The following is a 21,942-nucleotide window of genomic DNA, read 5'->3' as shown; positions in this document are numbered from 1 at the left end:
AGAGAGAATTATTAGAATAATGAGATTTAAAACAGATTTCAGAACATAAATGAGATAGAAATTAATTTTGTCCTGATTAGAGGGAGTCTAGGAAATCTATAGAAAACAGAGAACATTGAACCTAGGCCTTGAAGGATGGATGTGAATACATGATGAAACATGGCATAGGCCCCAAAGTAGGAAAATGAAAGGTGTATTCAGGGCTTTCCTTTTGTTCCCTCCACCTGAGTCAGCATGAACTGCTCCTCAGGACCCCCTTCAAACTTCCTTTTTACCTTCCCCTCTCTTCAAGCCTTCCTCCCCAAAATCCAACCCACACACAGGATTATTAAGGGGCGTCAACAGGGAAAACATTTCTCCATTTGCACATCCCTCCTCAAACCCTGTAGCTTTATCTAACTCTCAGAACCCCCAAAGATGATTTAAAATAATCAAAACTGTCAGCAAGAAAGGATAAGGACTAAGATTTGCACTGCAGTAAAAAATGCCCCGGTGGCCTAGTAGTTAGGTTCACACCCTCCACTTCGGTGGCCGGGGTTCAGATCCCAGGTGTGGATCTCCACACTGCTTATCAAGCCATGCTGTGGCAGGCATCCCATAAAGTAGAGGAAGATGGGCACGGATGTTAGCTCAGGGCCAATCTTCCTAAGCAAAAAAGAGGAGAATTGGTGGCAGACGTTAGCTCAGGGCCAACTTTCCTCCAACAACAACAACAAAATGCCTACTGATCAGAATAGGAGAGAATCTGGAGAAGTGAAAAGGCTGGAGGTTTAGGATGGTAGAAAATACAAGTGAATATCATTTTTTTTTTTTGCTATTTTTATACTAAATGGTTAATTCCCATTTAAAAAAAAAAACTGGGCAACATATTTTGATCTAATTTACATTGTTCTTCTATTTAATGCCCCCAATAAAAGATGTAAGGCAATAGGTTCAGTGTGGCCTTCTCAACAGCAGGGCTATTGGTATGACAGGAAGATTGCTGACGTCTGCTGTTTATTGGGGTGTCCCCAGTATTAGGCACTGAACCAAACACACATTCTGTTCTAATTCCCATATTCTTAAATCTTTTATTTTTTTGAGGAAGATTAGCCCTGAGCTAACATCTGCCACCAATCCTCCTCTTTTTGCTGAGGAAGACTGGCGCTGAGCTAACATCCGTGCCCGTCTTCCTTTACTTTATATGTGGGACACCTGCCACAGCATGGCTAGATAAGCAGTGTGTAGGTCCACACCCGGGATCCAAACTGTCGAACCCCGGGCCGCTGAAGCAGGTTGTGTGAACTTAATCGCTGCACCATTGGGCCGGCCCCCAATATTCTTAAAGCTTTTTTGACATGAGTTGCTAGATTCTAGTTCAAATGAAAGAAATGTTCCTAAAGTTCAAAGATCTGCTTTTCACATTTTTGATTTATATCCACATTCAGCCCTTGCAGATATAAAAGGGCTAGAAAGAGGAGGAGAACTGTGGCCTTTCTTTAATGCGTCAAGCTCTGGCTCTGAGAAGCTTTAAATGGTGGGTTTCACAAAGAGTGCCAACTTAGAAAGAAAGACATCTACAGGTAGCAGTCTCTGGCTTGACTGTGCATAACTTTACAGTTAAACATGTTTTTTACACTGGAATTTTCCTCAACACTAATCTTGCATTAAATGACCACCATCATTACTGTGGCCAACCAGCACAATTCACCACCAATGCGGCCACCACAATTCATTGAGTGCCTGATATACTTTCCTGAATCTCATTCAGTTTTCACAAAATCTGTAAAGTAAGTACTGTCACCCTTATTTTACAGATGAGGAAGCAAGAGGCCTAGAAGGATGAAGCAATCTGCCCAAGATCGTACAGCTAGTTGGTGTCAAGCCTGAACTGGAAAATTGTATCTGTCTGACTCCAAACCTTTACTCTGCCCAATATGCCCTATTTCTACCCACACATCTACCAGGAGCCTCCTTTGTACCTGCTTTGACTCCAGGGAAATGACCCCTGAGAAAGTGAGGTGCAAGGAAGGGCGGGCAGCGCTGCTGTGGGAAAGGGATGACATTTAGAGTCAAATCCAGACACAAACTCATTTCTTGGAACACCACTTCATCCCCGATGGACACCGCTCACACTTGAGTATTTGAATACAGGTATAACAGGTATTTAATGAATTAAAATCCTAAAAGGGAAGTGGCAAATATGACTTTTTATATAGGTCCTCTCTTGAAGAGTGGGTCATGCATTATTTTATACTTCCCTCTCTCTATCCAAATTCCCCCAAATATTCACGACTTCCCTGAACCCCTTCTCTGATAATGCTTGGCATTGCCCCTAAGGGACAAAGGCAATGAACTGACTGGGTGGAGAGGTGATGGAGATAGACTCAATCAAAATGGGAAAGGCCCTTAGTGAACAAGCCCTGAGACTTCGCCTTTTCAGATCTCTTTTTCTCTTGCCAAGAGAGACACTGAGCCTATCTTCCATGTTCCAAATATTGCCAAATACCCCCCATTTGGCACCAGAATTGCAAAAACACATATTCAAATGCAAATAGGATAGAAGTCACAGATGCAGAGCACAAGACTATTACATAATAAATACAGTGAGATTATAATTTTTCTCCTCTCAAGACCTATCATTATAACCTCTGCAAGCTAGGATGCTTAACTGGCAAAGCCTCTCAGAACAGAGAGAGCTTCACTTGTGCGTCTCCCTCTGCCCACGAAGTGTGGGCTTACTTGGCACCGATGCAGTAACATCCACTTTCTCCAGTCCAGGCTGCAATCACACCCTTCACTCAACACAGTCTATTCACTGAGCGTGGCCACAGCCCACTGGAACGCTGGGAGGTAGTTTTCTGGAGTGCTAAGTCCTCAATTGCTACAGGGAACTGCAAGCATCATTGTGCACCTGCAACACCTCCTCTGAGTTTTATGACTTCTTTTGCTCTCACCCTGAGTCTTTGTCCTAAAGGGGACTAACATTATTTTTCTTGCTGCTATCTATCAACGTTCAGAGAAACCACTTAATACTGTAAAAAGGTAAAGGCGGTTCAAGTAACTTTTCCCTCACTTTGCCCTATGAGGTTATCAGACATCTAACTATCTCATAAATTCTCCTCCCTGTCCCCTGAATCAGCCCAGACACTGATACCACTCTTTCAAGAGGGACATGAAAATAACCCGCCTGGATTCAGTCACATCACTCGGGGATGGTATATGGTGTCTCCCCTCACTTCTAAAACTTAGCTTGTGCTTTTTCCTTTTGGTCCTGGCAATACATTCTGTAGTTCTCAGTTTTCATTAACAACCACTATTCACCAGGCGCTGGGGTATGCCAAGGCAGTTGGCTCAGTCTATCTCAGAGACCCAGACCAAGCAAGCCTCAAGAGAGGGATGATTTCTTCCCATTCCCACCTACCTTTTTATTCACGTAATCTCTTAGTATTTATTTTCTTTATAATGCTTATTTTTAATAATTTTAAAAGAATTATGTGCTCCTTCTAGAAATTTCAGAAAAAAGAAAAGTGTGTAGAGAAAAATAAAAATAATAAAAAATGCTACCACCTAAAGGCAACATTGATTGTATTTACTTTTAGTTGTTCGTCAGTCCATATGCTTGTGTGAATTCTACAAAATAGAAAAAACACTGAACATGCAATTTATTATCTTAATTTTATTTATGTTATTGAAATCAAAGGTTCTGAGGAATGCATTTTTACGGAAAGAGGAAGAGTCAGGAGAGGAGGCAAGCGAGAGGAGGAGGAGGAGGAAGAGGTCTTAACAACATTACAGACCTGCTCAAGATTAGAAAGAATGAATTTAGAGTCTTCCTTCGCAGTATGGTTTTGTAATGTACTAAATCAAGCTTATAGAATCCTAAAGGATAAAAAATTGACTGAGGGCTACCAAGGGTTGGGGATTGTTAAGGCAGTAAGAGACTCTAAAGCAGGGCTGAGAACCATTCAAACAGCTGACCCTGAGGTCTAGGCTCAGTAGGCGGATGAATGAAGAGCAGATGGCCTGGGAGATATGAGAGAGTGGAGGAACTGGAGTAAACGATAAGGCAAACAATATTCAGAAAGAGTGAGGAGATGGAGGGCTTGACCTTGTGGTCAGGGAATATAATTTCAGAGTTAAGGATCCTAAGGATGGAGAATTTGGAGTGAAGATGAGTTACAAAGGATGGCTGTGCTTACAACGTACTGAAATGAATCAAACTTAAGGAATTGTGAGGTCAAGCTGTAACGGTAGTGTATACTCATGCCTGGTGACCCCTCTAGAGTGTCAGCACCTTGAAGGCAGGGTTTTTATATCATTCACTATCATGTATCCAGCATTTAAGAAGTCTAGATCATAATAGGAATTTTACACATATTTCTTAAACAACAAATAAATACAATTTGAATGTATAATGGCATCCAGCTTTGATAATCTGCTGTATTCATTCAATAATAAGGAGATGCATACCAAAGAGATATTCACATGAGCCTTGCAGAAATGTCCTCTGGAAAGTTCTTAAGCGAGTATCTGCTAAGTGCTAGAAACAATATACGATGCTGCAGATTTACAGACAAAAGATAGTCCTTTCTTCCAATAAACTTAGGATATGGAAAATACCAAGTAAACCAACTAGCTGCATGCTATAACAGAGAAGGCAGAGCGTGCTCTGGTTACAGAAAATATCCAGAGCTAGGTTCCAAAAATAATCCCCAAAGGAGGTAATGCTTAAACTAACCTCTGAAGGATAAACAAAATTGTCCTAGCAAAGGCAAGGCGAGGGGTGTGGGTGGGAACAACTGGTATATTAAGGCCCACTCATAATAATTTTAGCTCAGGTTGAGTAAAGCGACACTACAACCAGCTCCCTAGGTCTGCTGGCAATAATACTGCTCCTGTGGTGCCAATAATCTAGAAATTTCTAAGTAATACACAGAATAATCTTTCTAAAACTAACTCAGTTCCATGCTTTACAAGTTGTCACTTGGTAGACATAAACACAAATTTTTCCTGCTATAAAAACATATATTGACTTAGTTTTAAAGCACCATATAAGCAGTATTGTCCATAATCCCATAACAAAATACAGCATCTATTTTCTTTTTTATTCTTGCCTTGCAATAGACATCCTAATATATATACATAATTTTGATGTATTTTATATCCACTTTTATATCCACATTTTCTTATATTAAAATTTTCTGGAAACCATTTTAGGAGAAAGTTGCATATGGTCAGAGAGGTTAACAGTAACAGTGAAGCATTTCACCCTCGAGAGGGATACAAGCTCCGAATGTTGCTCCTGATTTCCCTCGTCTATCCCAGGAGACGCCACTTGATGTCAAGGTGCCTCTGTTTCCCTTTCTGCAATATAGGGACTCAGGTCTTGAAAAAGATATTTAAATGGGATGAAATAGCCTCTATATTAATATGAGTTTCATAAGTCTAAACTCTAAGCAATTTGTAATGTATTTTCAAGAACTAGAAGCGTGTGACATAGTTATTCCACTTCTGAACAGCTAGCATTCCAAAATAATCCTATGGAAGAAGATGCTTTACATCCCTCGAAGTTTATCAAGGATTAACTATAACAGTTAAAAACTAGAAACCTAAAGCCCTCAGGATAGGGGAATGATTAAGTAAAGTCATATAATTACACAGGACAGGCTATTCCACATTACGAATAATGATATTCCACAATAGAAAATAAATATATTCTTAAATTGTGTGAAATGCTAGAAATTATTCAATTTTCTTTGTCAGTCAAAGCTTTCTGTATACCAGCAGTTGTTGCTTCCTTCTATGCCTTCTGCCTGGGCCATGATATGACACCAGCCTCAGGTTACCACCTTCCTAGTTGGCCTTGGAGAAGCCAAGGGAGAAAGAAGTTTCTGCAGAGTGGAGCAAGCATAAAAGGACTGAAGAGAATAAGACAGATTAAGGTAAAATGTATTCGAAATTATTAAAGTGCTATGAAAGTACAAGTCATTGTTATTATTATAATTATAAACAGTCTATGACTAATGAAGTTCTTCAGCCATGAGGAGAAAAAGAAAATTCAGATCATGCTTGTCTTGCTGACCACAGAACTCAGAAGATGTTCTGAGACAGAGGAAAACAAATCCTCAGTACATTTGAATGTTTTAAAATAGAATCAGATAGAGCCACCTTGGGTCATCATGACATCTCCTTTATTCTAGACTTTTTTCTAACTTTAAATGCTATTTGAATTTTTGCCAGAGACAACTTGTGGAATGTTCTGAGCCCAGTTTGGAATTTTATTTATAAAATAAGGTCAATTTCAATAGCAGTAGTGTCCCCGGGCATCCACTGAATGGATGGATGCTCCACACAGCCTTATGTAAATCATCTCTGAGCCACGCAGAATGGACAGGGCACTATGATGAAGTCAGCTAACTTATCCTTTCAGGGACCACTCAGCCCATTCCCAGTCTTCTCGTATTTTAAATCCAGCCTTAGCATGTAAGCTGGAAGAAGAGGGGAGGGAGGTCCAGTCTGACGTAGTATGTGAGAAATAAGCAAGTAGGGGTGACAGCACTGATTGAGATAAATTCCTCAAGCCAAAGACCAAGTATATGCCTACTTAAAAGTAGATCAGAATTGCAAAGACAGAGATTTCCCATCCCCAAATGCAGAAAATTAATTGCTAGAAGTGCCAAATGTTAAACAGGAAATTCAACATCCAAAGATGTTTCAATAATACAATTATGAAGACGAGCTGTTTCCTAATAAAAAGTGCTACATTGCAAAGCAGCAGCACCACGGTAAGCAAAGATATCAGAATCAGCCAGACCTCCATGCTCCAACACTGACCTAATCTCTCCAGCCTCAGCTGCCACATCTATAAAATGGGGGGAAATGCCATCTCTGGTTGTAACTAAGCATTAGTAAACGGGACTACCTGTCAACTCACCGTGAATTCAAAGAGATAAATATCCCTGCTTCCTGTAGGCTAAGAGTTCATACTGAGCAGAATAAATGCAAATAAGCTATCAATGGGGATCTTTTAAATTCAATGTAACTATGGTAAATGGGCATCCTATCTTACTTGAAGGCTGCACTTTATGTGGGAGAGGAGAAACAAAATCAAAATTCTTGAATTTTGATACTTAAGAATAAACTTAACCAAAGAGGTGAAAGATCTGCACACTGAAAACTATAAGACATTGTTGAAAGAAATTGAAGAAGACACAAAGAAATGGAAAGATATTCCAGGCTCTTGGATTGGAAGAATTAACACAGTTAAAATGTCCATACTTCCTAAAGCAATCTACAGATTCAATGCAATCCCTATCAAAGTTCCAACAACATTTTTCACAGAAATAGAACAAAGAATCCTAAAATTTATATGGAAGAACAAAAGACTCCCAATAGCCAAAGGAATTCTAAGAAAAAAGAACAAAGCCAGAGGTATCACGCTCTGTGATTTCAAAAATACTACAAAAAAAAATACTACAAAGCTAGTAACCAAAACAGCACAAACTGGTACTGGCACAAACACACACACACAGATCCAGGGAAGAGAATCAAGAGCCCAGAAATAAACCCACACATCTATGGACAGTTAATTTTCAACAAGAGAGCCAAGAATATAAAATGGAGAAAGGAAAGTCTCTTCAATAAATGTTGGGGAAAGTGGACAGCCACATGCAAAAGAATGAAAGTAGACCACTATCTTATGCCATACACAAAAATTAACTCAAAATGGATTAAAGACTTGAATGTAAGACCTGAAACCGTGAAAGTTCTAAAAGAAAACATAGGCAGTATGCTCTTTGACACTGCTCTTAGCAGCATATTTTCAAATATCATGTCTGACCGGGCAAGAGAAGAGGGTGAAAGGAATGATAGACATGTGTGTAGTGATGGATCGTAATTAGTCTTTGGATGGTAAACATGATGAAATCTATACAGACATCAAAATATAATGATGTACACCTGAAACTTATATAATGTTATAAACCAGTTACCACAATAAAAAAAATAAAATACAAAAATAAATCTTGAATTTTGAGACCAAATCACTATTTTTCTCGGATGTTACTTCCCTTTTCCAAATTTTCACAGCCACAGCAGGCAAATACAATTAATGCTTGCACTTTATTAAATCAAATTACAGGGTAATGTAAAACAAAACAGACTAGTTAATTTGCTTTCCTTTCCTAACCTTCAATCTTACAGGTAGCCTTTAATAGTTCAAGTTCACTTTTTCTTGGATTATTTGTTCAGGGAAGTTGTATAAGGTTCAAATATGATCCACCTGACTTTTATTCAGCTCTCCCATATGCTAGAAACAGGAACATTTCCACCTAAAAGGGGAAGAGAATTAGTAATGACTTTTCCAGCATTTAACAGTGTGGCAGACTAGGCCCTCCAAAGTAGTCCACATTCCTAATCTCCAGAACCCATGAATATATCACTTTACATGGCAAAAGGGACTTTCAGATGTGATTAAGGCTTCTGAGATGGGGAGATTATGCTGGATTATCAGGGTAGGCCCAATGTAATCACAAGGTCCTTGTAAGAGACACACAGGAGAGTGTGAATGAGAGGAGGAGATGAGATGAATGGACAGAGGCTGGAGTGATGCCATGAACCAAGGAATGTGGACAGCCTCTAGAAGCTGGAAAAGGCAAGAAATGGTGTCTCCCCTAGAGCCTCCAGGAGGAAAACAGTCCTGCTGACATCTTGATTTTAGCCTAGAAGACTGATTTCAGAATTCTGCCCTCCAGAACTGCAAGATAATAAATTTGTGTTTTTGTAAGCCACTAAGTTTATGGTTATTTGTTCCAGCAGCAAAAGAAAACTAATACAAACAGGGACTCTGAAACACCTACAACCACCTCAGGAGTTGCTCGTCCAGATGGGTGAATGCTAAAAATTTAGAGCACTAGATTGATACTAGACTTATGAGGTGGGCGAAACTACCCTCATCATCAAGTTCCTCATCATCTCCATGAACTTATTCCTTTGATAACTCTTACCCTATTCCTGGATATCAGTTTGATTAGTGACAAAACCAGCTGTTTGTAGGGCCAATGTATTCATGAGAAATTTGCTATTCCACCACGCTTTCCCCAAATGATTTAACTAGAGTCTGGCAACAGTCAGGCAAGAGTCCTGGGAAAAAACATTCCCACTGACTTGTGGTGGGGCAGATGATGCACAACTGGGAGTAGGGGATATTTAACTTTCAGAACTCAAATACTCTGTGCTTTGTCCTTTGTGAGTAGACTGAGCAAGATTGGGTATGGGGGCTCATGTGAAGAACCCCTCAGAAAGCGGCCTTTCCAGAGCTGCCAAGAATGAAACTTGGAATCACAAGAATCACAGTCTTAAACTTATTCATAAGCTTAAGAATAGTCAGAATCAGTAGCTGGCTTCAAAACCAACTAAGAAACTGAGTCACCTACCAAACTCAACTCAAATGAAGCAATTAAGAGCATAGGCTTTGGAATTAGATCGTTCCAGACTGTAGCTCTTCCGCAGCTATGTGTGTTACCTGGGCAAATTATTTAATCTCTCTAAAGTTTAATTTTCTTGACTTAAAAGTGAGTATAATAACATTTACCACATACCTCATAGGGTTGTGAGGATTAGGTGAAATAAAGTATGCAAAGGGATTAACACACAAACTAATAAATGCAAGCTTAATAAATAGTCATTTTACAGTTAATTTTTATTCTTTGAATCCCCCAAGTTGTGCTTCTCCACTGTGCTCCCGGAGCAGCCAGTGTGTTCATCTGCCTCAGCCTTTTTCTGTGAGAATTACAGGCAACGAGAAAGCAAAACCTCCAAAGGCAGAAACCTAGTCTCATTCATTGCTTTACCCTCAGCATTTAGCACAGTGCCTCGCCTGTATTGGGCTCTCCCATTTTAAATAAATGTTTGTGAACTGATCTGAGCCGTGAGTGAGGAAGTATCTGAGACATCAGTCACCGTATATGATTATAGGATTCTTCCATCTGTGACCCATTAGGTGGTGAAACAAATTGAGTCCCATCAGCATTTTATTTTTAAAGAAAAAGAATAAGGTGGAAAAGATCAGAGTGAAAAACACATGGTAAAGTTAAGTATTGTTACATGAAACTTTTGTTTCAGTTACATATGGGAGTATACTTGGTTGTAATGTAAATACATTTCTTATTGTGGGTAGCAGTAAAAAAAAAAGTGTGAACGTTCTAACTCTTCCACCTCACCAACATTTGGTATTTTCTGTCTTTTTCACTTCAGCCATCGAGATATGTATGAGTGGTATGGCATGTGGTTCTAATTTGCATTTCCCTGCTGACTAGTGATGGGGAGCACCTCTTCATTGTGTCTCAGCTGTTTGGCTATTCTCTTTATAACCACTTTAGAAAACTATTTGGCAGCATCTACTAAAGCTGAACATGCATTTCCTTTACCCAGCAATTCTCCTTCTATATATTTACCCAATAGAAATGTGTACATATGTTCACCACCAGGACATGCACAGGAATGCTCATAGCAACACTATTCATAACAGCCTCAAACTAGAAACTACCCAAATGTTCATTAACGATAGAATGGATACATTGATACATTTACACACAATAGAGTCCTGTATAGAAGCAAGAAGGAATGAACTACAATGACACACAACAACACGGAGGAATCGGACAACACAAGACTGAGTGAAAGAAGCCAGATACAAAAGAGTACACAGCGGATAATTTCACTTACATAAAGTCCAAAACCAGTAAAACTAATCTACAGCGTTAAAAGTTAGGATAAAGCTTATCTTTGAGGTCATGAGGGCTTCAGGGGCGCTGATTATGTTCTCTTTCTTGATCTGGATGCCCATTACATGAATATACTCAGTTTGTGAAATATAATTGAAGTATAAACGTACGACTTGAGATTTTTCTAAATTATTTCTGAATTTGTCTGAAATTGTTACATGTAAATATAAAGTTCAAAAAAGTTAAAAAATAATACTTTGTATAAAAGTGTGAAAAAACACTGATAGAGAGCAAGAATCCCTGATACCCTCACTCTCGTTTCCCTCAGGTGGTCATCGAGCCTTTGCTTGATCAATTCCAGGCTCAGGAATCTATTTACTGCCCAGGTAGCCACTTGTTAGAAAGCTTTTCCCTTACACTGAGCCATCACTTGCCTTCTCACAACTTGCTCCAATCAGTTGTTCTGTCCTCCTAAGAGATTCCAGTCATCTCCTCTCTACCCCCAACTGCTCTTCAAACATTTGAAGGCAATTACCATCTCTGCTCCCTAAGTCTTCACTTCTCCAGACTAAAGGTCACCAGGTCCTTTGGTCACCTCTAAAAGTATGGTTTTCAGTCCTTTCATGTCTCTTGACTGCCCTCCTTCACTCTTCTAGTCTAGTGATGCCCAGAAAGGAAGACAGTCCTCTAGGAGAGGCCTGAGGAGAGCAGAAAACAGCAAAAAATAGAATCATCACTTGTAAATCTAGACAGTATACTTTTATCAACATACTCTAAGCTTTAATCTTCCCTTTCTTTAAAATTCACAGTACACAGTTCACTCCTGTTGACCAATCAGCTAAACTCCCCCAAGTCTTTTCACAAGTACTGTGAAGCCCCAAATTTATCTCGTGCATTGGTGCAGTCTGCCCTCTCTTAGGACTCAGAACACTCATTTGGCCCAATTCTGCAAAGCTAAATCCTAGAGATGGAGGAGCATCTGCTCTGGAAACACCTCTGAATACAGTCTCTCCAACCACCCTCCCACTGAAAAACAAAAAGGAAGTCTTTGTCTCAAGACATCATCTCTTATCGTTGAGTGAGCTCCATTTTAAAGTATATTTGCGTGAAAGAGTGGGGGACTGAGAAAACACAATTTCATTGGGCATCTCCAAACTCTAACCTAAAAGCAGCCTCTCTCCCTGACCTGCACAAAGCCTGACAGTGAAGGGCACCCGGGTCCCTTTCTTTCTCCTTTCCTCTCCCAAAGTCAGCTCCAACTGGAGACTCTGGAGATGTGCATTGCTAGGCTCTACTCACTGAGTCCTTTGCCTTTGTGTGACTAGTGGAGGGTGAAGTTGGGAAGGAGAACGTGGCAGGGGGAGAAGGAAATCTGAAATTTTTCAAGGTATCTGAAAATCGAAGGTATTTCTAAAGAAACACCCCTCGGAATCGCTCTCATCTGTGGAGCAAGGACAAGACAGAGAAGCATTTCTGCGAAAACTTCCAGGCAGCCTCACTGGGTATTTTTAACATCAGGAGAAGTGGAAGGAAGATTCATGAAGCAAGGAAAACACCAGAGAGCAGAACATGTGCAGTAGGACCAGGAGAAGTGGGCTGGGAATTTACGGAGACCAAGGCGATAAAAAAGAGAAGCTGTCAAAGGCCCCTAGCGGCGAGGGACGACCTCTCCAGAAGGACGCAGGGGCAGGGGCGGGGACGGGACACCAAATCTGGAATGTGGGGAGAAAGCAGCAGCTCACCTACCTCGTCCACGTCTGCTCCATTTTCCAGGTGCTGTCGGTACTCACAGGGCGCTCCTCACCCGGGAGTGGAAGCAGCCTGGGAGAAGGGGAAGCCTTGCCCACGAATCTCCAGTGCAAAGTGTAGCAGCTTTTTGCTCCCCAGCTCCTCTTTCTGTGTGGGCGAAGAAAGAGCTCTACTCCCTGCTTTTTTGGAAAACCGATTTGACGTGGCCGAACCTCCAGCTAACGGTGCGATGGGCACAAGGGAGGGACTGTTCTCAGCAGGAAGCAGGACGTGGAGCGAGCGGCGCCCGGGGCTGTTTTGGGAGCTGGGGCCAGAGGCAGCCGGCGGAGCGCGCACACACTCCCAGGCTGAGACACGACTGGCTGGCACGAGTTGCTCGGCACCAGCTGAGCTGTCAACCGCGAGGGAGGCGGGGCTCCCGACAGCCAGTGTGCTGGGGCTGAGCCCGCCCAGGTTGCAGCCGCCTGAACACGCACTCCTGTCTTCCCTGCCTTGATGATGTTGGCAGAAGGGCAAAGGGCTTACAGGACGCCAAGAGGACGTGCCAAGCCCTCTGTCCTTTGCTCATTCCACTGAGGGGCTTTGGAAAAAACCACCCAACTGTGGGGAGAATTCGGAGAGGATGTTCTCTTGTGTGCCTGCATCAGCCCATCCACAGGGAACCTCGGAGCCAGAGTTGGAGTCTGGGGAGGTTTCAGGTGCAATCCTGGCTGAATGCAGATGCACACACTAGATGGTAATAGGACATGATGTTATTTTCCTAGAGATCTGACATGTCAGTGTCTCCGTTAATCTGAGGACAGGAACATTCCTCATCCTAGCAAAACCTTGCAGCCTTATTAGCTGCTCCATCTCAGACATCTCAGACCTACCTCTCTGGGTCTCAGTTTCCTAAGCTAAGGCAACTGGGCTCTACCACAAGCTTCAAGGGAATAGAGGGTTCCTGAACTTCCCAGAACACTAGAAAAAACTTCAAGACATGGTCATCAGGACTCAGAATCTCCCCGTAACTGTTGCAAGATCATGGAAAAGGGCCCTTTGGTGATGGCACTGCCTGAGACTCCATACCATCTATTTATGTAACAAAGTTTAAACAAGTCAGACATGCTATAATTAAAGTGCTTACAGCCCTGACGTTCCTTTTTAGCTCTAAAATAAAACCTTTTTATTAAATGACATAATCACTGCTATTATTAGCATTGACCTTTTGTTGATTTGCAGAAAGCTTTATAGTACCTACATGTGGCAATTTTGATTTAGTTACACTTGTTTCACAGATGATAAATTTGAGACCCAAACAGGCTCAGAGTCTCTGCTAAGGCTCTGATACAGATTGTCTTCTACATGGTGTGGGCCCAGAGACATCTTCTCTGAAGATAAAACCAACAGGCTTCTCTAGACCAAACTGATTGTCTCAGGTGTCCTAGGAGCTTAACTCAGGAAGGCCCCTAGCATGCCTGAGTATTGGTGAGACTATGGGGAGCCTGTGTTCTTGGGGCAAACTGTCATCCTGACTCCCATCTGTTGGATGAGTTCCCCTAATTACCAGTACAGAATAGGGGTCGGGAGGGCAGGATAACATTAAAACATTTGAGAGTTCAGAGAAACTGTCTAAAAGTCCCCTAGTCTGGAATCCTCCAACCTCAACGCTTAGCTCACACCTGAGACCACACTGCTCCTGAGCTCAGAATGTTTCCAGGAAACATTTTAAGGCCCAGCTTGACCTGAGACAAGGCTCACAGGCCACCTGTCCTGAAAAGAATCTCCCGCTACCTCTGAAGCAGAGAAAATAAATTTTTTTAAAAAGGGCGGACAGAGTCAGATTTCCATCCTCCTTACCAAAATTGGGGCTATATTTAGTTCTGTCTCAAATCAAATTACGGGCTACTGAGTTTGGGGAGGAGCTCTGTCTACAGCCAGACGTGCTGCATTCAAGAAATGACAGCATTAAGAGATTGACTGCGGGTCTCAGAAGTGAGGCTAGAAAATATGCTCATTTATTTTAAAAATAACTTTCTTACAAAGTTCATAACACATTCATTGTAAAACATTTGAAAAATACAGAAAAGTATGTAGAAAATAAACTACCCGTAATACCCAGAGGTAATGCTTAAGTTTGTTTCTTTCCCATCTTTTAAAAATGTATCTTCTAACCCAAACACTGACTCTCTCTTAAAACACACTAGAGCATATTCTTGAGAACTTTCTTTGTTGTTTTTAAAATTACATTTATTGTCAAAAGAACAAACTTTTTGTGTTGTACTTTAAAAGAAAAGTATTCCCTCATATCTCCCTCCTCCAGCACAACTGTTTCAATTTCTCCACATTCCGTCTAGTCATTGCCCACGTGTGCTACATACTGATCTGTATGGTTGTGATTACAGCTTAGACATAAGTTTACGTCTTCCTGTTTTCACTTGGCAGATATTTGTCCATGTTGTTAGGAGTGTTCATATTCATTATTGTACTGATTGTACAATATTTTATAATATCAATATAACCATAGTTTACTTAACAATATTCTATTATTGCATGATTATGCTGTTTCTAATATTAAATTCTTATAAACAATGCCTTAATGAAGTTTTCCTGCCTTCATTATTCTATTCTTTTAAATTATTTCCCTAGGATAACTACTTAAGGCATAGGAATTTTAGGGTAAAAGGACATCCTAATTTTATCCTCTTATACAGCCTCAACAGCACTAGCATTTATCATTTTAATTTTTTTTCTTTTTTTAATAGATAAGAAATAATTTAATAGTTATAAGATGTTTTAGATACATATCTATATATATTCCACATATTATGCAAAAATATATGCAGAAATAGAAAACTAGTCTTAAAAGGTACACAATAATTCTGATATATTATCTCATTCATTTATTTATTCAAAAAATACTTCCTCAGGACCATTATATGTTAGGCACTATTCCACACACTAGGGACACAGTAGTTAAAAAAAACAACTGCAAAGACCCTGCTTTCACGGAGTTTACAGTCTACTGGTATAGATAGACAATAAACAAAGAAATAACTACAACATGCCAGATGGTGGTAAGTGCAATGAAGAGAAACCAAGCGGCATTAAGAGAGTGTCCCAGCAAGGCAACCTTGTTTTATAAATGAGGAAATGGGGCCTTAGAGAAACTAAATGACAGGCCAGTGAGAGAAGCAGGTTCCCAGGTATAATAAAACTGGAGTTCCATGTGGTGAAAAACTGTCCCATAGAGATCATAATGGACTCTGTCCCATAGAGTCCATTATCTGTATTATTAGTGCAACAAAGGAACTAATAACGGGCAGAACCGAGGCTTGGAGAGATGTGCCTAGTCCCCAGGCCATGGAAAGAACCTGGAGAGAAAAGGCTGCATGTATATGAATGGAAAGATCTGCCCTTTGAGGAGCAGGAGCCGGGCACGGGCAGCCCCCGAGGACTATACATAGCAGGCGAAGTGGCAGCTGTGCCTCAGAGGTCAGAACCAGGAGCGGTTCAGGAGAGATTGGGAAATAACCCTTGGGACAAGCAGAAATACTTGGGTGCGGAAAGCGGACTTTGGAAAAGACTTCATTTCCTAAATGAACAGGTGGGAGTTCAGAGGTAGCTAATGCTCATGGGACTTAATTTATTCCCACAAACATAAAACTCAGGGTCGATTTGGTTACCTTAGTTCATTCAATTCAACATTAGTTCAACAAACACTTACAGAGCGTATGCTCAGCATCTGTTCTACATATTTAAAATCTAGGGTAGAAAGCCAGGCAGGCATTCATCAAACCACAATACAAATCAGATTGTGTAAGGGCTAAGTAAAGGTACAAAGAGGAATACAAAGGAAGGAGTGATTAATTAAATTTGACTAGAGAAGGTTTTATAAAGAAGATAGCATCTGAGTAGGGGCCTGAAGGATGGTAGTAACACAAAACTTTATCATAAATTAGGATTGCAAAAGATAGTGCTTTTACTAAAAACTTTAAATTTTCATCGGTAAAAGGAGAACTGTTCCCACTGTCTCCTGAGTGACTGCCTAGGGCCCCATTCATCCGGAAAAGCTGTGCAGAGTAGCTGATGTCACTGGCATTACTACAGAGTGGTTAAGATTACTAGCCCTTGAGTCAGGGAGACTTGGGTTCAAATCCACCCCCTCTATCAATTTCCAGCCCTGTGATTTTGACAAGTTACTTAAACTCTATGCTTTAGCTTCCTCTTTTATAAAGCAAAATTAATGATAATAACTACCTAATAGGGTACTGGTGGGAATAAAACAGACAATGTATGAAAAGTGTTCAATTCATTGCCCAGCACATTTTAAGAGTTCAGTAAGTCATAGCTATTTTTTTAATTAATGTTTGCATACCAGGCATGATTCCAACCTTATATGGAAATTGTGAATTTCAATTTCAGTTCTGGCTCCAAACTGCTCTCTAGGGCTAGGCCAGTGACCCAGATTTTCCATTTCTCAGCTCTCTGAGTTATCTTATGAGACCACGGCACGGGCAAGGAAGCTGAACAAGCTGGTTGCCTCACTTCGTGGCTGACTTCTAGGGACAAAAATAAGTGGCTATTTCCTCCATCTTGTATTCCTCCCTCTGTATCTTCCAACCTCCTCCCCTTGTCTTGAGGCCTGTGTGTATGTGTTATTCAGACCCATCTCCTTCACCAGTTAGCCTTGTCTGTCAGCTGTAACAAAAACCTCAAGGAAAGAAATTATGACCAAGCCTTCAGACAGCTGGTGATAATTTACTCATACAATCCCATTCGTCGTTTCAACACCCACTATTTATGTGTATCTGATGTTGGAGGAGGGGAAATCAGGCAAGAAATGCGACATGTAAATTTCTAGGAAGAGGCATAGAGTGAGGAAAGATGTACAAATTACCTGGATAATTCTCCTTGCTTTGAATATAGATATAGGGCCTTAAAAATTGAAGGGACTGATGTAAGGGTTAATAAATAAATTTATGGAACCAGAAAAAATACTGGAATAAATTCACAAATACCTTTCAAGGCATTCATGACAATTGCACCATCACTAAAACCTGTCATTTTCTAGGATGGGACAAGCAGTTCCAGTCGAAGGCCAACGAGCGTGCATCAGCCAATCTGGGCCTCTTAAGAAACCCATAGGGAAGATAACTAAATGCAGCGCACGATCCTGGTGTAGCGCTCAGAATTTCTGAATCAGAAAACATATTGCTGAGGACAAGGCAGCCATACAGCTACGGTCTCTGCCTTTGTTTGTGTATCAGACCATCTACTGGCTTGTCCCCCAGTAGAACAAGATGGATTTCTCTCGATTTAAAATTCTGGCAGACACTGGGATTCTCTGGTGTTCTGTCTCCTCTACAGATGGGATCTTAAAAATGAAGTTTTTAAAAATCAATGTTACATTTCACATATATGTATATATACATTTTCATATACATATATAAGTATATATGTATATACATTTATTTATAACTTAAATGTTTTTAAAATGTTCCATTTTGCTAAAAATTTAAAAATTTTAAACATATGGAAAATAGTCCAACGAAGTCCTGTAAACCCTTCACTGGATTCACCAATCGCTAACATTTTGCCACATTTGTTTTCTCTCTCCCCACCCCCAACACACAATTACTGATGAACCATTTGAAAGTGACATGTAGACTCTTCATCCCTAAATATTTCACTGTGTCCCCTAATTGTAATTAAAATTATTAAATTACTCTGATGATTTAGAAAACTACACCACTTCTCCCAGGTCAGCTTTTGTCACTATTAAACAGAATCTGAAGTGTTTGCATTGAATTCTTTAACTACCATCAGGAGCTAGCCCTGTCGGCTATGTGGCTCAAATCTGTACAATTAGGACAGCCCAGCCAACAATCACTCCCAGGACAAACATGAACTATACAACAAAGATAGAGTCCCTCTTCTACATCACAACTACTGGAAGTCAGTTTCCTCGCAGTTTAGAACAGATGCTTGTCGTTTCTTCCAGCTGGCCAGGGTTCAGAGATACTGAGATACAGCCTCAGAAAGCCTCACACAATCAAGAAAAAATTTTCATGAGAAAACTCCAACAACTGTGTATTCACTTTTGTTTTAATTTTCATCTTAGCATCTAAAAAGCCAAAATACTGAGCTGTGCAGTTCCATACCAAACATCTGGCAATCCGACATAAAAAATGAGCATATCTCAACAGTCCTTTAAACACATCTTGCAAAGTCCAAGTGAGTCTAGTGGCTGTTAAGAGTAAATCCCATTCTCGATGATATAATTCAGTAAAAGAACAAACACACCCAACATTAATCACTACAATTCCTTTCAACTAAAATAATCTTTAAATTAGACAAAAGTATCTCATTTTTAGGCTAGGTCTGTGATATAACAACAGGTACAGAAATACTAGCTGACTCTAAATCAGCTGTGATATACAGAAAAGATTGTAATATACAGAAAATAATGATTGCATCATCTATTTGTTGGCCTTGGTAAGTTCTCAGGAGATGGAGGGCAGGGAAAATCAAAGCTAGAAGGTCCTGGTGCTGATGAACTGGTTTCAAGCTTTTGTGATTCAACTTTTTTTTTTTCCTGAGGAAGATTAGCCCTGAACTAACATCTGCTGCCAATCCTCCCATTTTGCTGAGGAAGAGTGGCCCTGAGCCAACATCTGTGCCCATCTTCCTCCACTTTATATGTGGGATGCCTACCACAGCATGGCTTGCCAAGGTGTGCCATGTCCACACTTGGGATGCAAGCCAGTGAACCCCAGGGCAGTGAAGCGGAACGTTCAAACTTAACCGCTATGCCACCGGGCTGGCCCATGATTCAACTTCTGAATCACAAGTGATTCAAGCTTTTGGCTCAACTGTGAAGGCGTTTCAGGGCTGGACCTAGGGTGGGGGAAGGCACTCATCTGTGGTGCAAAATTTAAGGGATGCCAAAATTTCAGTAATCAAGGTAAATGATATTTTAATGCAGTATTTTAAAAAACAAAATGAGTACAAAAAATCCATGATGAACAAAATGTCAAAATTTTAAATAAAGACAGCATCGGCCCCGCATTTGCACAATCCTGGGAGGGAACACTTCACTTGCTTCACTCTAGTCGGGGCCTGGTTGTTCATCCACATAGTGTGACAAGAGGCAAACTCGTACTCTAGAGTGCTCTGTTCTGCTGATTTTGTTGGCAACAGCTGTCTGCATTATGAACTGACAGACATCGGGTGGCACTTTTAAGACGCCACAAGGCAAAAGTGACTATCTGAGCCAAGGCCAGTTCTTCTAACTTTCTTCCCAAATAGTTTCAGGCCTCAAGAGCAAGTTTCTGTGACGTATAGGGCATTGGGGAGATGGTAGAAAATACAGAAAAGGGAGATGGTGGGGAGGAAAAAAGAACAAGTTACGTCATGAGTTGCTGCTAATGTAACTAGCCTGTCCTTTTAAGAAAACCCTGAGGCCCAACTCTCAGTTTGAGGTGCCTGCCCACTCAACTCAAAGACCAAACTTGCCTTCCCTTTGCTCTTCCAATCACACGGACTGCAGTTGGTTCTGGAAATCAAAGTAGCCATGCTACATCCTCCATGCAGGCCCTGGTGAATTCAAGCTGCTTAGGAAACTTCATCCAGCTGGAGCCTCTCCTTTGGCAAGAGCTGCGCATCCTAAGTACCAAACCTGGTCTTGCCACAGTGCAAACCATCTACAGGTGCCGCCTGCTGGCAGAACCTGTCTTACAGAATTGATCTCACAATGTACCTTGTTTGGAACTTACACTGGACATAAACGCTCCAGGTAACCACAGTCACCAACACTACCCACTATGGTGTTGCACCTGATCTGATCACTCATTTATGTTATCTATCAGGCCATCTGTATGTTCCTTCAGGCAGCTCACCTGGTTCCTAGTGGCAGGGCACCCTAGGCCTGCCTCCTCCCTCTCTACCTACACCTGCCTCACAGGACCAGCCCGCCTCACTAGTCTTGGGTCCCTTGTGCCATTTTTTTTTTAACTGATCCTCTGGGCAGAACACTTGAGTCACAGCTCTGAACCTCAACCTGGATAACTGAAACCATTTGCCAGGCTCTTGACAGTCCTTCACCTAGGGCCAGACTCTGCTTCTGGTTTTCTTTCATTGATGTATTATTACTCGGGGCCCAGCCCAGTTGAAGGCAGGACCCTGGTTCTTCAGCTCAGTTTGCGACGGCTTTATTTTTAGGGATGAGGCCCTGCTTCTGGAGCTCCTTGACATCCAGTTTCTGCCTATGAGACTAGGACTGACAGAGTGGGGCACTGTCCTGGGAGGATGGGGTAAAGGGAAGGGAAGTCTTCAGGGCTGGAGGGAGGTAAGGTACACGGAAGTCTTTTAAGGTTTCACTGAAGCACGGAAAAGAGAAAAAGCTGCAGCCACTGAAGAGCTGAAGTTGGAGGCTGAGAAAAACTAGCCCCTGTGTCAAACTAGAAGAGTAAAAAGAGGGTTTAAAATTTAGAGATGCACCAAAGTTCGGCATCACTATTGAGCTAAAATCTGCCATTTGGTGTCAGCTTTACAAAACCCAATAGCTGAATACTGACTTCAGTATTGTTTCTTACATCTCTAAACTTATGCTCATGTGGGTTACCGTAATATCTAACGAGCATAAGATGTCAGTAATACAAATAAAGTATGCCATTTCAGATTTTTGTTAATATCTGAACATTCATTCTCAAATACAGGCAAGTATTCTAGATTTAATTCTGAATGAAAATCTCTTTATACACTTTACATGCTGAAATTCTGTTAATCATTCAAAGCACAACATCCTAATTATTACTTAAGGAAAGAAATGATGTAATAATTAAAAATGATTGTGAAAGCTATTAATTTAAAAATCAATAGTTACTACTTTTATTAATGACATTAATATTACTATGAAGCTATTTTGACTGCATATATGCCCCCAGTTGCTGGCTCTACTAAGCCGTGACCAGTCTGAGGGCAGCGCTGCTAATTTATATTAGAAATACACTCTAATTTGGTGGCAAGTACTGTTACAGAGTAGTGCATATGAGGGACAATGGATACACCAGCTAGAATCCTTTCTTGGGCAAACTTTAGTGAATGAATAGTGGCTAAGGGACCATCACTGTAAACTACATATACAAGGTGGTCTCCCAACAGGTCATCTAAGGCAGAGCTTCTCAACTGGTACACCTCTTGTGCTGCAAACAGGTTACATTATTTGCCCAGAAATCAATCCCTTCAACCCTTAAGGCATCCAAGAAGCCAGCCAGAGCCAGTCACTGCCAGCAGTGTCTTCCAGGGATGCTTGGAGGGCTGACTCAGCAAGCAGAGTTTGAGGTTTTTACTGTTCTGAGGATTCAGATGAAATTCTTTAACATGACATCCATCGCCTGGCATAGTCTGCAGCCTCAGTTCTGGTTACACTCCTCCTTGCTTTTTGTGCTTGATTTGTACCAGACTCGTTCCAAAAGGAAGGATTCCACTATAACTCTAAATTCCA

General features: G+C 41.0%; 1 protein-coding gene across 3 annotated transcripts in view; it reads right to left on the bottom strand.

The window, feature by feature from the left end:
* PDE4DIP (phosphodiesterase 4D interacting protein) overlaps positions 1–21,942 on the bottom strand; it is a 199,106-nt gene that overhangs the window by 164,528 nt on the left and 12,636 nt on the right. For 2 of the 3 annotated variants that reach the window (XM_044749306.2, XM_070487170.1), the window contains exon 1: positions 12,453–12,819. The exons of the other annotated variant lie outside the window; for it this stretch is intronic. In XM_044749306.2, the coding sequence (XP_044605241.2) occupies positions 12,453–12,472 (20 nt within the window). In that variant the 5' untranslated portion in view covers positions 12,473–12,819. Of the gene's footprint in view, positions 1–12,452; positions 12,820–21,942 lie in introns of those variants that run through there. 3 annotated transcript variants of the gene reach the window in all.

Source organism: Equus asinus, chromosome 16 (assembly GCF_041296235.1).
Source record: "Equus asinus isolate D_3611 breed Donkey chromosome 16, EquAss-T2T_v2, whole genome shotgun sequence".
Classification (NCBI taxonomy): domain Eukaryota; kingdom Metazoa; phylum Chordata; class Mammalia; order Perissodactyla; family Equidae; genus Equus; species Equus asinus.
This window is presented reverse-complemented; position numbering and strand designations above follow the sequence as displayed.